The sequence below is a fragment of the Macaca nemestrina genome, chromosome 1 (genome assembly GCF_043159975.1).
Source record: "Macaca nemestrina isolate mMacNem1 chromosome 1, mMacNem.hap1, whole genome shotgun sequence".
Lineage (NCBI taxonomy): Eukaryota > Metazoa > Chordata > Mammalia > Primates > Cercopithecidae > Macaca > Macaca nemestrina.
In genome coordinates, this window is record NC_092125.1 from 214,595,125 (window position 1) to 214,612,229 (window position 17,105).

The 17,105-nt window shown below is 46.3% G+C and overlaps 1 protein-coding gene across 6 annotated transcripts in view; it reads left to right on the forward strand.

Moving 5' to 3' along the window:
* The window catches only part of LOC105483111 (capping actin protein of muscle Z-line subunit beta), a 148,490-nt gene that overhangs the window by 46,916 nt on the left and 84,469 nt on the right, over nucleotides 1–17,105 (forward strand). For 5 of the 6 annotated variants that reach the window (XM_011743769.2, XM_011743770.2, XM_011743766.2 and 2 more), the window contains exon 2: nucleotides 16,633–16,722. In XM_011743769.2, coding sequence (XP_011742071.1) covers nucleotides 16,633–16,722 — 90 coding nt within the window. Of the gene's footprint in view, nucleotides 1–7,373; nucleotides 7,393–16,632; nucleotides 16,723–17,105 lie in introns of those variants that run through there. The other variant, XM_024793213.2, reaches the window with a different exon arrangement.

Consider the following 17,105-nt stretch of genomic DNA (forward strand, 5'->3'; position numbering starts at 1 on the left):
ACTTAGTATTTTCAGACCACGGTTGACCACAGGTAACTGAAATTGCCAAAAAACAAAACTGCGGATAAGGGGTGGCTACTGTGTTATTACCCTCATTTATAGATGGGGAAACTCGAGGCTCAGAAGAGTTTTGTGACTTGTTCAAGGTCATACAGCTGGGACCCGGTGGAGTCAGGATTTGAATGCAGACAATCTTGCTTTCAGACGTGTATCCTTAACAAGAGTGCTGCGCTGCCTTCCTCACTTGTGGCTCAACTGTGCAAAAGCAGACGCCAAATAACCCACTCCTCTTCTTTTGGAGACTTTAAAACAAAGAGATGGCAGTGGTTCTTAGCACAGGTGGCCTAGTTGCTGGGCTCTGTGGAGTACCTAGTAGGCACACAGGTTCTGCGGTCAGATGCACCTGCCTTTGAATCCCAGCTCTGCCATCCATTTAAATGTGTAAGCTCACCACTGTCTCTGTACCTCAGTTTCCACATCTGAGACTAGTACTGGCACTTAACTCCTTGGTTCATTGTTAAGATTAAATGAGATATTGGCATATAAAGCGCTTAGAAGAATGGCTTAATCAGTTTTAGCTGTTACTTTTATCACTGTGTTTTAAGCCCTAAGTCAGTGCCTGCCGCGGAGTACCTGCTTAATGAAAGTTGTTAGTAGCAGTTGGTTGTTGTGCTGTGTTTGGCAGAGCCTGCTTTAGGTGGTGATGAGAGTCAGTAATACTGTCCAGGGCTGGGCTTAGTTCCTAGTTATCAAAAAGCTGTTTTGGACCTGGAGCTTGTTGCTTCCCTTTCTTTTAATTCTTTTTGCTCATGGAAGGATGTTAAGCTCCTTCCTCAGCCAGCTTTATTCTTGAGACATAACACTCAGTGTTTGATTGGGGATGGAAAGAAAGAAGGTTTTGAGCTTGCGAAATATGTCTTGTTGGCAGGATGTTCACCAGCTCTCAGGAAACTTGTCTGTTGATGGAGGAATAATGTTTCCACTTGTAAAGATCATTTTGGCTTCCGCAAAAGAACCAAAAAGGAGCAGCCTTGACTGATTCAATTTTCAGGCCCCATGGCTACCCACTCTCATGCCTTTAGATAATGTTAACTTACATAAGTGAGAGGGTGTGTGTATATGTTTAATTCCATTTTACAATGAGTGTTTTTTTTTCCCCCCCTTTGAGACAGAAAAAAAAACAACTTTTTGACTGACTTGATCTTCAGGCCCCTTGTTCCGTGGCTACCCACTCTCCTGCCTTTTGGGCATTTTGTCCCCCAGGCTGGAGTGCAGTGGCACGATCGTGGCTCACTGCAGCCACGACCTCCCAGGCTCAATCTGCCCTCCCACCTCAGCCTCCCAAATAGCTGGGACTACAGGCAGGCCCAGTTAATTTTTGTATTTTTTGTAGAGATGGGGTTTTACCATGTTGCCCAGGCTGGTCTTGAACTCTTTGGCTCAAGTGATCCTCCCATTTCGGCCTCCCACAGTGCTGGGGTTCTAAGCGTGAGCCACTGCGCCTGGCTAGAAACATTATAATCTTATGCTTTCTGGAATTAAGTTCTGTATAAGAGGATGGTGATAATACCTGTTTTGTATTTTTTTAGCCCTTAAAAAAAAAAAGGCTTGCTCTGTTGGCCAGGTTGGTCTCGAACTACTGGCCTCAAGCTGTCCTCTTGCCTCAGCTTCCCAAAGTGCTAGGATTATAGATGTGAGCCACCATGCCCAGCCAATACCTGCTTTTTTTTTTTTTTTTTTTAAATAGAATAGTTATTGTTTTAGGAACTATGCTTGTTTCTTTACACATATTTTGTGATATTGTTCTCAAAATAACCCTGTAAGATAGGTTTTTATCATTATTCCCGCTGAACAGATGAAGGAATTGAGGCTCAGAGAAGTAAAGGAATTATTCAGACCTTCATTGCTAGGAAATGGCAAGTACGGGCTTTGAACTCTTGTCTGTCTTACTTCCAAGGTCCTTTCTGCCAGCTGCAGACCTGCAAGGCCTCTGTCTTTGGTCTTGAAAATCGAAGCCCAAAGGATGTCACATTTCAGTCATCTCCCTGCCCAGTGGGTCCTGACATTGATTGGAAGAGGGCGACTTTGTGACAGGTCTTGGGTTAAGTTTGCAAACGTGTCATGGGTGGGTAGAGTGTTGCATTGTACATTTCTGTCACTAAAACATGTGAAAAACTTTGGCCATCTATTTAGGGGAGCCAGAGGGCCAGTTGTTGCAGGATTCTGTTGTGCTCTGCTGTGCTGGGCCTGTGGTTGTCAGTGTAGAGCATGGTGCTGTAACAGAGAGTTACCCTGGAGCTGGATAGGGCAGGCTGACAAGGACAAGTGGAGATTGGATAGTCTTTTGTATTGATTCACACGCAGTCATCTGAAATTGGAGCCTAGGAACCCAGGGAAGTGCTTTGTTGGATCAGTAAGCACTGTGTTCTTTTCCTCAAGCTTCCTTTTGGACATAAGTCAAAAAAACAGCACCACCCCCTTCTAGATAAAATACTTGGATTGATGGAGGCTTCATTTTCTCCAAATCCTTTAAACCTTGCTGCTGTCTCATCAAGACGTGCCCATTTGTGCTGTTTGCAGGTTGAACCGAAGCTTCTCCCCGATGTCTCCGGAAGCCGTGTGCAGGGTTTTGCTGGAGTAAACCTATGTCCAAATATTATAGATTTCATCCAGGCCATCTTATAAATCTGTTTGGTTTATGCGAATTGGGTGCTTCTGTCATGAAAAAAGGAGTTTACTTTTGTTAGCCCTCGTCAGTGAACACGTGGTCGATGTTTTTCCGAATTGTTTTTTCTTTTAACTGTTATTTGGAAGACAGGAGCACCCTGCTTTACTCAGCTTCCACTTTGGTGAAAGGCTTCTTGAATTTCTTGTGCCATCGAGGGGGAAATGGGCAACACGTATGGCATCCCTTGAAGACGTCTCAGGATTGCCCATAATTATGTGTCTAACTGCCAGTTGACAAAGTGGAGGGATTAGTCGCTTGTTACTTGAAACCAGCCAGGATCATGTGGAGGCAGCAGCTGTAGACATCTGTGAAACATTAATGATGAGACACGAGGTGATGGCGCCTTGCAGATCTTCTCAAGGAGTCTAGGAAACCATCAACCAGAGAAATTATCTGGGAAAGGCTTTCTTGTTTTTGACAAATCCACCTGCCAGGGATAGTGTTTGTGAGAATACAGTCTGTAATCCACAGTGACAGATTTCAGAATTTGGTAGTAGATGGCGTTGTCCATAATTTGTTCATCCCAAGAGAAGAGACTCTTTGTCCCTATCTGATTTTGTGAGCTTGCAAGTTGTTCCCTACAAGTCATTAGAGATTAATTTTATTTCATTGGGATTGTTTGACATTCTGTGGAGAATGTTTGGGCATGGGAGGGGACCTGTGTTATGACCTTCTGTGTCATTCAGTGCTCTGGGGCAAGTCACTTCGCTCTTCAGGGCCTCACTTTACTTATCTGTGAAGCTGGGGTAAGAGCCACCTCCTGCAGCTGTTGCGAGGCTCTCCTGAAACCCGCAGGGTGCAGCGCCTGGCCCATGCCAGGCCACCCTTAGCAGTTGTTAATTTCCTTCCCTTTTGCTTTTGAAATTGGTTTGCCTTTTGGATACCTAGTATTCTTAATAAAGATCAATTCCCTTAAAAATCAAAATAGCATTATCTGGACAATATATAAGAATTCTTTTTTTCAAATTTTTTTTTTTTTTTTTTTTTTTTTTTTTTTTTTTTGAGACGGAGTCTCACGCTGTTGCCCAGGCTGGAGTGCAGTGGCGCGATCTCGGCTCACTGCAAGCTCCGCCTCCCGGGTTCCCGCCATTCTCCTGCCTCAGCCTCCTGAGTAGCTGGGACTACAGGCGCCCGCCACCGCGCCCGGCTAATTTTTTTTTTTTGTATTTTTAGTAGAGACGGGGTTTCACTGTGGTCTTGATCTCCTGACCTTGTGATCCGCCCGCCTCGGCCTCCCAAAGTGCTGGGATTACAGGCTTGAGCCACCGCGCCTGGCCAAGAATTCTTTTTTTCAAATTTTTTTTTGACACAGGGTCTCACCTTGTCACTCAGGCTGGAGTGCGGTGGTGCTATCTCAGCTCACTGCAAACTCCGCCGCCCAGGTTCAAGTGATTCTCATACCTCAGCTTCCTGGGTAGCTAGGACTACAGGCACACACCACCACGCCTGGCTAATTTTTGTGTTTTTGATGGAGATAGGGTTTTGCCATGCTCTCCATTCTAGTCTCGAACTCCTGGCCTCAATGGTCTGCCTACCTCGACCTCCCAGAGTGCTGGGATTACAAGTGTGAGGCACTGCACCCGGTCTGGACAATACAGAAATATTCTTAATACTGCCATTGTTAATGGTAATAATGTAGAATTTTATTCAAAAGAGTAAAAGAGTGTTTTACTTTTTTTTTTTTTTTGAGACAGGATCTCATTCTGTTAGGCAGACTGGGCAGCCTCAACCTCAGGTGATCTTTCCGCCCTGGCCTCCCGAGTAGCTGGGACTACAGGCATGCCCCACCACACCTGGCTAATTTTAAAAGTTTTTTGTAGAGACGGGGTCTCGCTATGTTTCCCAGGCTGGTCTTGAACTCCTGGGGTCAAGCGATCCGTCCACCTCTGCCTCCCAAAGTGCTAGGATTACAGGTGTAAGCCACTGCTCCCGGCCCGAAGTAGTATTTTCTTGGATAAAATCAGCTGTATTCTTAAATTTTGACTGATGATTAAGCTACAGGTTTCTTATCCAAAATGCTTGGGACCAGAAGCATTTTGGATTTGGGACTTCTTGGGATTCTTTTCAGATTTTGGAATATTTGCAGAACTTACTGGTCGACCATCCCTAATCCAAAAGTCTGAGATGCTCATTGGAGCCTCATGTTTGTGCTCAAAAAGTTTTGGATTTGGATTTTTGGGTTAGGGCTGCTCAACCTGTATAAGCAGAAGCACTAAAGTGTGTACTAAAGAGATGTGTTTTCTGGTCATGGCTCCTTTGCTACTATGTGATGTCTCGTTTGTTACGGGTCAGTCCAGGCCTCAATTTTCCCCAGTTTAGATGGTTTTTAGGGTCCCCTTTAGTGTCACATCCCTGTGAATCTGTGTTTTAAAGTTGGACAGGTGAAGGGGTAGGCACACCCAAGAGAAAATGCTCCAGCTCACTCAGTTGACCAGCAGAGCCAAGCACAGTGCCTGAGAAACGTGGCAGAGAGCCACCCTGAGCAATGAGTTTGTCGGTCATCATGTGACCCAGGGTTTGTCTGTGCATCAGGTTGGCCCATTTGCTTTGTATATGTTGTAAAAAGCAGGCAGTGATTGCCTTTAGGTGGAGCTGCTTGGGAGCTTCAGTACTCGGCTCAGGGATCAGCAAGCTCCCCGAGGTGCGGGTGTGGGTGGGCGGCTGCCAGCTGTGTGTTGGGAGTGACTGGAGTTGGAGGGTGCAGGGGTAAGAGACATGTGCCTTAAAGGGGAAATAGAAGAACAGCAGAATAAACCCCTGCATACTCTCCTTGCTGGGCAGTGACTGTGCTTTGCCAATTAAAATGTGCTTGTACAGCCACCCTCCTCTGGCACTCTAGATGGCTACCTCCTTTTTAAGAAATTTTGTCATTTCGCCAGGTTCACCAGGTAAACTTTGATCTCTGCAAAGGAACTGTTCTGTATTCAGCAATTAGAGGTTTCGGAGTGTAAACAGTGAATTGGTTATCCAAAAAGCTACAGCAGAAGTATAGCTCCAATTCCTGAGTGTGACTCATTTCGGATATTTCACTTCCTGGAGGGATGTGTAAGGGAAAAATCAACTGATGGCTGTTGTAGAGTTTGACACAGAGCCTGTGTGTAGGTTGCTAAGTTTTCCTCTGGAATAAATATGCCAGGGAGAGGCACGTGGAAATTTTCATTGCTGGGGAGGGTGTCAGGTTAGTTTGGGGACTCTACTAGTTAGTGCTGCCACAGTTGTCTGGGTTCGATGGCCTCAGATGGGGTTGGGAGCACCAGTAAAAAGGGAGAAATTTCAAATAGTTGAGATGGTGGAAATATTTCTTGATGCTGTCCTGGGCTGGGGAAATGGAGCAGAGGGCTTCAGAAAGCAAACTGCATGAGGGAGTTACTAGAGTGTGGGAAAACAAGGGGAAGGTGATCTTCCATGGACACATGTGAAATTCCTTCAGCTCTCACTGTCACTGCCTCTCCTCTCCTTGTGGCTACAGGGAAGCCATATGCTGCATCATACTCAGGGCAGGGGCGGTTGTGTGGAGTGAGTGCTGTGCAAGCCTGCCGTCCTTTGTGGGTGCTTAATGACTTGGAAACTGACATAACACTCCGCCTACCTTTCTAGAGACTCCTGGCAGCCTGAATGGAAAACCTGTGTCAAGTGAGGGAAAAATCCAGGCGGAAAGGGCCCTCTAGCACCTAAGGAATGTTATGCGTAAGTCCTGGCAGATAAGCCACGTGCTTTACTCTCTGGGAGAGTTCCTACCCTTTATGGAGGATGCTCTGTGGGCAGTGCCCTTATGGCCCAGACGTGGTACCTCGTTCCCAGTGGCCCGTGAGGTAGACGGTACCGTCAGGCCCAGGTTTTAAAGAAGACTGAGGTTCCAAGGGATGAGGTGGGGACGTGCTTACACAGGCTGTATGGGAAAGTAGGAATTGTTAGTATATCGTTATCTGTGCCTTTAGAGTCTTGAACTTCTTTAAGAAAAGGAAGAAGTAATCTTCATATAGTGTCAAGGTGTTTACAAACTATGTGGGCTGTGATTCTGGACCCCAAGTTTTCAACCTGATTTATTCCTTCTCTTAAAATTTCTTTTTTGTTTGTTTGTTTTTATTTGAAATGAGAGCAGATTTCTAATTTTCTGGATTCTCAACCCATAGCAGATTAGAAGCAACATATTCGTTGAGGAAGTGTAGCTGACAGCCTGGCAGAAGCAGCAGATAAATGTAAAAAGCAGACACAGGGCTGCGTTCCAAGAATGGCTACTCATACAGTGTCCTTAGGCTAATGAGAAATGGTTTCGCTGTGTTCATTGCATTGTCCTGTGATCATTTGCATTATGTAAAAATGTAGAGCAGGTAATACATTTTAGAGAGATTGCTGTCTTCTAGAATTTTTTTAAAAGTTGATACCTTGATGACCTGAACAAGTCACTGGGAGGACCAGTCCTCGAAAATAATGGGGTAGCTGGGATGCTGGGCGTTAAATGTAGGAGGATGGTGTAATTCTTTCCTGCTGTTTTTCTCTGGCTGTCCTCTATCTTAGGTCACAGCTCCTTGAGGGCGAGAATCACATCTCACTGTTCGACTGTGTCTGCCAGTCACTTACACAGTCCCCGGATGAAAGACTCACAGGGGAGAAGGGCTCGGGGCAGAACCAGGCCTCGAAACATGAAGAAGATCCGGGTTTAGGTGTGGATTTTGCCTCTGTCTGTGCAACCTGGCAAAACTTGGCGCTGGACCTCATTATGCGTTGTAAAATGAAGGAGCAGGACTCACATGAAATTGAGATGTCACTCCAGATCTAATTTCTGTGATCCCAACAGTTTTTTTTTTAAAGGAGAGACTTGTTTTTTTTTTTTTTTTTTTTTTTTTTTTGAGACGGAGTCTCGCTCTGTCACCCAGGCTGGAGTGCAGTGGCGCAATCTCAGCTCACTGCAAGCTCCGCCTCCCGGGTTCACGCCATTCTCCGGCCTCAGCCTCCCGAGTAGCTGGGACTACAGGCGCCCGCCACTGCGCCCGGCTAATTTTTTTCTATTTTTAGTAGAGACGGGGTTTCACCATGGTCTCGATCTCCTGACCTTGTGATCCGCCCGCCTCGGCCTTCCAAAGTGCTGGGATTACAGGCGTGAGCCACCGCGCCCGGCCGAGAGACTTGTTTATAAGAAAAAAAAGAGAGAGACACATAAAGCAGTTATGTTTTCATGGTAATCCAAATGACCTTAACAACAGAGCCACTGAATTGTTCACTTTAAAATGTCTAATTTTTCTTTTTTTGGGGGGGGGTGGGCGGGGGGCAGGGATAGTCTCACTCTGTCATCCAGGCTGGAGTGCAGTGGCATGATCTCAGCTCACTGCAACCTTCGCCTTCTGGTTTCAAGTGATTCTCCTGCCTGAGCCTCCCGCATAGCTGAGATTACAGGCGTCTGCCACCATGCCCGGCTAATTTTTGTATTTTTAGTAGAGATGGGGTTTCACCATGTTGGCTATGCTCACCTCAAGTGATCCAGCCGCCTCCACCTCCCTGCTGGGATTACAGGCATGAGCCACTGTGTCCAGCCCTAAAGTGGTTAAATTTTATTCCTCAAATGAGATAGGAGTTTATTTCTCATATAACAACAGGTCACCCATTCTGACCTGTTGTCCCACCTTGGATGTCCAAGGTGGGTTGTCCAAGGAGCCAGGCTCCTCCTTCATGTTGCCCTGCCGTCTCCCAGGGTTTTATATTTGTCTCTATGGTCAGAGTAGGACTAGAATGGTTAATTTTATGTTGCATTTTTTTTTTAGAAAACAAAACAAACAAAAAAAACCTCAATTTAAAAAGATGACATTGACTCAGCTATGATGGTAGACAGCAGACCCCAAAAGGTTGAAGGAGGCTTGGTCTACCAAGTGGACTTCCACCGTGGTTGTGATTCCCTTGATAGCTTGGGTATTGGATTTTCCCATGGGAACAGAAAGTCATCCAAGGGGTATGTGTGTGTTTGTGTTTGAGGCATCTCCCTCCTGCATAGCTATCATTACATCCCAGAGGACACTCAGGCAGTGGAGGAAGCACTTTTCTTTTTATTAATCTAAAATGTGCGGTTTTCCAGAGTGACCTAAAGATGAGTGGTCGGCTGGGCTGGCCCAGGATTCCTTCCCCAAATTGCCCCCAGCACAAACTGTTCCCGGGCCACATGGCAGAAAACAGATTCGACGTTTAAACAAAATTGCTTATTGGGTCACAGATTATACAAGACAAACCATGGTTAAGTGAGACTCCATAAATTTGTGGTAAGTCATTCTGGGCGCCAGCAGAGTTTACCTTTGTGCTGTCTATGAAGTTATTTGCTAAGCCTCTTGGGAATGTAAACGAGTGAAGGTCTTGACGAACTTAAGAACAAACTCCGAAGGTCTTGAAGCTTTGGTTGATTGTTTATGTACAGACAGATGCTGTTAAGCACAAATCTGCCTTAACCAGCCACTACAGCAGGCCAAGCAGGACCTCTGCTTGCAAGCATTAGCAGTTTGAGTTACTGCCTGTGCCTGTCTTTGAAATTAAAAACAGTGGGTTTTAAAAGCACACACAAACCACACACACTCCGGTGAGGCTGTGTCACCATCCTCTAGCAGCTGGCCCCAGCTAGGAAACATAGTCATCTCAGGCTCCTTGGGCTTCCTCCCATTTCCAGTAACTGACCTCGTCCTATCTGTTCTGACCTTAAAGTCTTTGGCTCTCGGCCGGGCGCGGTGGCTCAAGCCTGTAATCCTAGCACTTTGGGAGGCCGAGGCGGGTGGATCACGAGGTCAGGAGATCGAGACTATCCTGGCTAACATGGTGAAACCCCGTCTCTACTAAAAATACAAAAAACTAGCCGGGCGTGGTGGCGGGCGCCTGTAGTCTCAGCTACTTGGGAGGCTGAGGCGGGAGAATGGCGTGAACCCGGGAGGCGGAGCTTGCAGTGAGCCGAGATCACGCCACTGCACTCCAGCCTGGGAGACACAGCGAGACTCCGTCTCAAAAAAAAAAAAAAAAAAAAAAAAGTCTTTGGCTCTCCTCCTCTCTGGCCATCCAGCCAGAGACCTGGCTGCTGTAGAGGCTCCTCTGCTAGCTCTTCTGCCCCCAGTTTCGTCTCTGGTCAGGCTGTCTCCCCAAGGTCACCAGACAAATTCTTCTGTGTCAGTTACTATTGCCGTCTGACAAAATCACCCCAAAACCTAGTGACTTAAAATAATAATTCATTTCATTGTCTCTGATGGTTTCTGTGGGTCAGGAATTCAGGAGGGCCTTGGCTGGGTGGTTCTGGCTTGGGGTCTCCTGCTATTGCAGTCAGATAGCTGAAGCTGGAACAGTGGGAGCCTTGAGCACCTGGGGGCTCCGTGGGCCTCCCTCTGTCCATGGAGTCTCAGGGACTCTTCTGCACGAGGTGGCCTCAGGGCAGTTGAGTGGACTCCAGGCCTGTGTGTTCAGCAGGCAGAGAGAAGCTGCATTGTCTCTTGTGGGCTCACAAGTCACAGGGCATCATTTGTGCTGGGCTCTGGTGATAAAAAGTTACAAAAGCTCCTCTGGTTCTAGGGCAGAGGGGTCACAGACCTCGCTCCCCCCATGTGGGAGGAGTGTCACAGTCACGATGCAGGAGGAGCATGTGGTCTGGGACTGCTTGTTATGGTCATTTTTAGAAAATATAATCTGCTTCACCTTCTAAGTCACAACAACAGTTGTCATTCCCTGTGGAAAAATCTCTAGGGGCTCCAGAACCCTCACAGAAAAGTAGATTTTAAAGAATGTAGCACAGATGCCTTACCTATAAACTGGACAGGAGCAAAAAACTGAGGGAGAAGTGAGGTTCTGAGCCTAGCTCCTAGGGCCAGCTTAGCTGCCCCCTGAGTAGTTTGGGTGTGATCTGGCCCTTGTGACGAGGCCCCAGTCCACCTTCCCAGGCCACCCCCCATGGTTCCCCACCTCCTCCACGCACCTGGCTCACCTCTCCTTACCCTGCTGCACCTGCTGCCTGGAAAGGCACAGCTGCTCATCCAGGACTAAACCACTCCTGTGGCCCCATTCTGAGACATCTTCTGGGGCTCCCTGCCCTACTTAGTGGGAACCTCTACTCTGACATTGACATTGTTGTGGATGGTGTGTTTACTGTACCAAACTTGGAGTGTAGGGACTGGTTACATCTCACTTGATGATGGTTTCCAAATCAGACTTTGCCCTGGAGTTTGCTTAGTAGGCCAAGTTTTCCTGTATGCAGATGATTTCACAATACTCTCAGATGTCTGAACACTGTAGCAGATATGTAAATGGTAGGGTTTTATTGGACTGATTTCTTATTCTGAGAAATTGTTTTAGTCCATATTAATGGTTGTTTTATTTATTGCAGGATGATTTAGGCAATTTTATGCTTTTTCTTTAAATCATATGAAAACAAAGTGAAATATTTCCTATCTGTTTGTATACCAAAAGAAAAAAATAACACAAAAAAATCCCTAAACCTACCCCTTGGAGCCTTGCCAGCTTAAAGTGGGGTAACTGTCCCCTCCTTATTATTTGACAGCCTAACAAGGACTCTTCCTTGATTTTTTTTTCCATACTGATTTTGACTGCACCATAAGCTCCATGAAGAGCAGAGACTTTTGTGTTGACCACTCAGCATCGAAAACAGTGCTTGTTACCTAGGAAACACTCACATAAATGATCAGATGACTAATTGAATGGGCAGAGAATTCCGGAGGGTGAGGAGGAACGGTCCTTCTTTTACTATTTACCTTTCCACCTGGAGCACACCACGGGGAGGTGGAACTGGTGAAGCTCACTTTATAAAGGAGGTGCCTGGACCAGTCAGAGTTTTGAAGGAGCCGGCCTGTGGAGCCTAAGGAGCTCTTAGCCACCGGGTGACTTCCCCTGACTGGCCTTCTGTTTATTTTGTAGCCATGTGAGGGAGGGAAGTCCTAGGAAAATAATTGACACAAAGAAGTACAAATCAGTGTATGGTGAACTGTGCCTTGTCTCTTTGTACCTTCTCTGTCTCATTATTGGACACACCACTTGGCCTTGTGGTTACTTGCTGTTTTATGGACAATTGGTTCCTTGAGGCTTGGGACTGGGTCTCATTTGTTGGGCCAGATTCAGGGCCTGGCCCAGGGTTGGCACTCAGTGCACAGTTGTTGAATTGTAGCCCAGTTGCTGGCCTGCAAGCGGCCAAATCCAGGATAATGGTCTTGTTTTGAAGGGTGTGGCGGCTGGGTGTGTCTGCTTTCGCAGTAGGATAGAGGGCAGTCCATCTAGAAGGAGTCTTAGAGTTCACCTGGGCCAAATCCCAGGCCACGAGATTAAATGAGCAGTCCAAGGAACACAGACGTCTAATGACAGGGCATAACCTTGGACCCTGGACTCTTGAGTCCTAAGCCCTCTCTTTACTTGTTCTTTCTTGTATTTTTTTGACCTGTTCCGTTTCTGTCCTGGGCTGGTTCACTCCTCCTTAGGCAACCTGGTGGTTCCCTGCTTCCAGGAAGTCACCGTATTGATGCCAAACTTAGTGCGAACACCTGACGGGCATAGTGCACTGCAACCCAGAACTCCTGGGCTTGAACGATCCTCCTGCCTCAGCCTCCCAAGTAGCTGGAACTACAGGAGCGCATCACCACTCCCTGCGTACTTTGTATTTTTTTCTATTACCTTTAAAAAAAGTTTAGATATCTGATAATCATAACTTAAGCATCACAATTATGATGAATACCCTTGAACCTGCCATTCCATATGAGACCTAGCTTTCATCTTCCCCTCGTGGCTTCCCTGGAACTGCTCTTCTACTCTTCTTAAATGTTGTATTTATCATTCCCTTGTCTTGGCTTAAAGACAAAAAAAGCCTTGTTATATTAGTCTAAAACACATGTCTAAATAATAAGAGTGTTCATGGCCAGGTGCAGTGGCTCACACCTGTAATCCCAGCACTTTGGGAGGCCGAGGCAGGTGGATCGCTCGAGCTCAGGACTTTCAGACCGGCCTGGGCAACATGGCAAAACCCTGTCTCTACAAAAAATAGAAAAATTGGCTGGGTATGGTGGCTCATGCCTGTAATCCAGCACTTTGGGAGGCCGAGGTGGGCAGATCGCTTGAGGTTAAGAGTTCGAGACCATCCTGGGCAGCATGACAAAACCCCATCTCTACCAAACTACAAAAATTTAACTGGGCATGGTGGCCTTCCAGCTACTTGGACGGCTGAGGTGGGAGGATGGCTTGAGCCTGGGAAGTCGAGGCTACAGTGAGCCGACATTGTGCCACTACATGCCAGCCTAGGTAACAAAGTGAGACCCTGTCTCAAGAAAAACAAAAATTAACCAGGCATGGGGGTGTGTGCCTGTAATCCCAGCTACTTGGGAGGCTGAGGTGGGAGGATAACTTGAGCCCAGGAGATAGAGGTTGCAGTGAGCTGAGCTTGTGCCACTACACTCCAGCCTGGGTGACAGAGTGAGAGCCTATCTTTAAAAAAAAAAAAAAAAAAAAAAAGTTCACTATTGCTTGTTTTTGAGCTTTATATAAAAGTGGCAGCATCCTAGGGAGGCCCCTAGGACTAGCCCCCTCCCTCCGTCCCCATCGTTCCATTTCCGGGGTCACTTGTGTCGTGGCTTGTAGCTGAAGGTCATCCACATCTGCTTCATTCTCCGGTGCCGTTTCCTGTTTGGACCCCTTAGGGTTTGGGATGACTCCCAAGCAAATGGCTCCAGTTAACTCTAATTTTAACGTCTTACAAGCTGTCATTAAGCTTTCCCATATTGCTTCACTTATGGGAAGCATTTAGTCATTTCCTCATTGAATGACAGTTAAACATCCTTAGCCCTAGAAATTTGTAGTGAAACATTTCCAATTAAGATTAATTGGGATTAATGCAAAATACCAGTCAGATCGTTTCATAGTGGTATTCTAGTGCTGTCAACTAGATGCAGGCCGACAGAGGACTGTCTAGCCCCCTTGCGGGGTGGGGATGTGATCAGCATATGGGAACTGGGGTTGTGAACAGGCTCTGAAGAAGGATTAAAACAGCGTCTTTCACCTTGAGCTTCTCTGGTCAACTTAGGTCTTTTCCTGGATACCACTGCTCAGTTTCTGGTTAATCCCTTCTATATTCTGCCTGGATCACAGTTTCAAATTAGACAGGCTTCCTTATATCTTAATTTGCTTTTCTTTTATAAGGAGGATTGCTAATATCTAGTTGAGATACTTTCTGAAGACCAGAAATTTTTAGGGGTTTTGTGTGGTCTTTAAATTAGAATTGAATATAAAATGTTTCCCTGCATGTGCACTGTTCTTGAGAGGGACTTTATCGTCTATCAGATTCTGGGAATCTGCAGCCCCCCGAAGCAATTATTTTTAGCCCAGGGCTTCTCAGCCTTAACTCTATTAACATTTGGGCCAGGTGATTCTTTGTTGTGGGGAGGCTGTATATCACGTTTGGGGACATTTAGAAGCATCCCTGGCCCCTACCCATTAGATGTCAGTAGTTTCTTCTCTCCCAGTTGTGACAAAAATGTCTCCATACATTGCCAAATGTCTCCTGGCAGGGTTGGTTGGAGGTGTGTGTGTATGTGTGTGCACGTGTGCAAAATCATCCCTAGTTGAGAAATACTAGTTTATACCTTTTAACGAGTTTGACTTGAATCATTTAGGGTTTTCTATTCTTGCTCAGCCAAGAGAATACTTAGCTACTTATTGAGTTTGAACATTAGCTCTAGTATAAGGGGAGCAAGAGAGAGAGATCCAGGGCTGGGTTGAGGGGCAGGGAGGTTGGGCAGGGGAATCATTTAAAATTTTAAAATATTTAAAAGCTGTATATATATTTGTATGCACGTAATATCCCTAATCATTAAACACATACTACTGTGTATTAAACATCTCACATGCATTACTAAATTATTGTAAGTCTCTAAGAAAGATACTGTGTTCCCATTTTATGGAAAAATAAATAGAGCCTTCTAGAGATTAAGAAACCTGCCCAAGGCCATAAGTTAATGAATGGCAGTACTGGGAATTGAATATGTCCCTCTAGAGTCAAATCAGCTTATCTGTGTGTTCTGCCCTAGACATGGTGTTAAAATTTCCTCTCATGCCAGTGGGCCAAACCCGTCACTGTGGCCTTGGCTGACATGTTGGCATAGAAGTGTGTGGCACAAGTGGGGAATTCATGTTGCTGGCATTAAGCAAAACAAGTGGTAGAGTTTCGGGGGTGGTGGTTTTCTTTACTCTTTGCAGGAGAGCCAGTTCGTTGTGTGTTGTCACTGATAGCCATTTTGAGCAAGGGACAGGCTTTTTCTTTTCTTTCATTCTTTTTAAAACAGCTGGCTGTATATGCCATGTCAATATCTTGTTTTAAAAAAATGAAATTGACTCTCCTTAATAATGTGTTATGTCTTTGGTGACTATGAAGTGGGTCCTTGTCCCACGGCCTACTAGTGGTTAAGAGACCTGGATTATAAATGGTAATATTCAAAAGTTGTATTTCATTAAGGCCAAATGTGGCATTTTGAGGATTACTCTGTGTATTCTATGAGGCTGTAGCTTGTTGATTTAGGCCTTTCAAAAATCCTGAAATTGGTCTGAGCAGAGCAGATTCCAGATACAAATTAGATAGTGCCTCTCTGCTTGGGTAGTGTTGGAGACTCCATCTGCCTTACTTGGAGTCACCTGTACCTCTTAGAGTTGCATACACAGGTCTTCACCATTGGACCTGGCCCACCTTTCTCAATTTATTTCTTGTCTCATCTCCTGAGGTCTAGGCTTCCATGTTAGAACCCACTGTGCATTGAATTTACTTTGCACTTTACCAGCCTCGCCTCTGCTCAGTTCTCTTCCTTTCCCCCTCCCTTTATCTCTTTTTTATATGTTTATGGTGACTGGCACATGGTGGCTCTTAGTAAATACTTGCAGCATATATACTGTGAGGAGAGTATTGTGAAGCACAGGATGCATAGCTTTAAAAAGGTGCTTGGGCTGGGCACGGTGGTTCATGCTTGTAATCCTGGCACTTTGGGAGGCCAAGGCAGTTCGATTGCTTGAGCCCAGGAGTTCAAGACCAGCCTGGGCAACATGGCAAAACCCCATGTTTGTCCCCCTAAAAATATAAAAATTAGCCAGGTGTGGTGGCATGTACCTGTGACCCAGCTACTTGGGAGGCTGAGGTGGAAAGATCACTTGAGCCTGGGAAGTGGAGGTTGTAGGGAGCCAAGATCGTGCTACTGCACTCCAGTCTGGGTGACACAGCAAGACCCTGTCTTTAAAAGAATTAAAAACATTTTTTAAAAGAGTACTTGATAAACAAGGGGTCATAGTTGTCTTTCCAGTCCTCTGCTGCTGCAGTGACATAGTTGACTGCATTTGCAGTCCACTTTGCTGGGTGGAGCGAGCCCTTGACTAGTGTAGTTCAGGTCTTAGTGTTCTAAGTTTCCATTGAATGAATGAAGCACTTTTAACCCGTGTGCATCTTGCCATTTGTTCTTTGCCTGGCTTTTCCCCCTCACTTGGAGCTCATCAAGGAACCTGGCTTGGGGATGTTACCTGATGTTTATACCCAGGTTACAACAAAGGGCAAAAGTAATCCGCTACTTGAGTGTGCTCACCATGGAACCAACTGGGAGGCACGACATCTGCAGCCGCCAGGGCCCGTTGAGCAGAGCAGGGGAGCCGGCGGGGGAGCTTTCTGACGTCTCCAGCCTGCTTCCACTTCTTTCAGGGTCTTTTGGATGCCCCCACTTGAGACAGAGACTGCTGTCAAAGGGGAGCAGACAGCCTGCACAGTCCCCGCCTCCAGGCTAGCGGCACACAGACCTGGCAGAGTGCCCACTACACGGCTCTTTGGGTTTTAGAATGCCTTGGACAAGCATGCTTTTTAAAAGGAGGTTTTGATATTCCTTCTGGCAAAAATGACTGATGCACTTGTATTTCTCCCTCCACAGAGTGATCAGCAGCTGGACTGTGCCTTGGACCTAATGAGGCGCCTGCCTCCCCAGCAAATCGAGAAAAACCTCAGCGACCTGATCGACCTGGTACGTGCCTCCTTCATATGGTTCCATTTGAGACTGCGGCTAAGAGTGGGTTGCTTTTGTGTAGCTTTTTCCATGCAGAATTCACAACACAGGAAACCTTTTCTCTCCCTGGCAGACCATGCCACTGGACTATGAGATTCCTCCAGGCAGAGAGAAGATGGGTTTCATATGGTGGTCTGTCATTCAGAACCATCTGTGTTGATGAAGCCCAAGTTAGGAGTTCTGAAGTTAATGACAGTCTGCTCCCTCCCCACCTGCCTTGTCTTCAGTGTCTAGAAGCGTGCATTTAGACGTGGCGGGGAAGAGGCTATACCCATCCCGCAGGCATTTGGCAGTGCACGCAGGCCAGACACTATCAGTCTCTGCTATTGTATGAGTTTCTC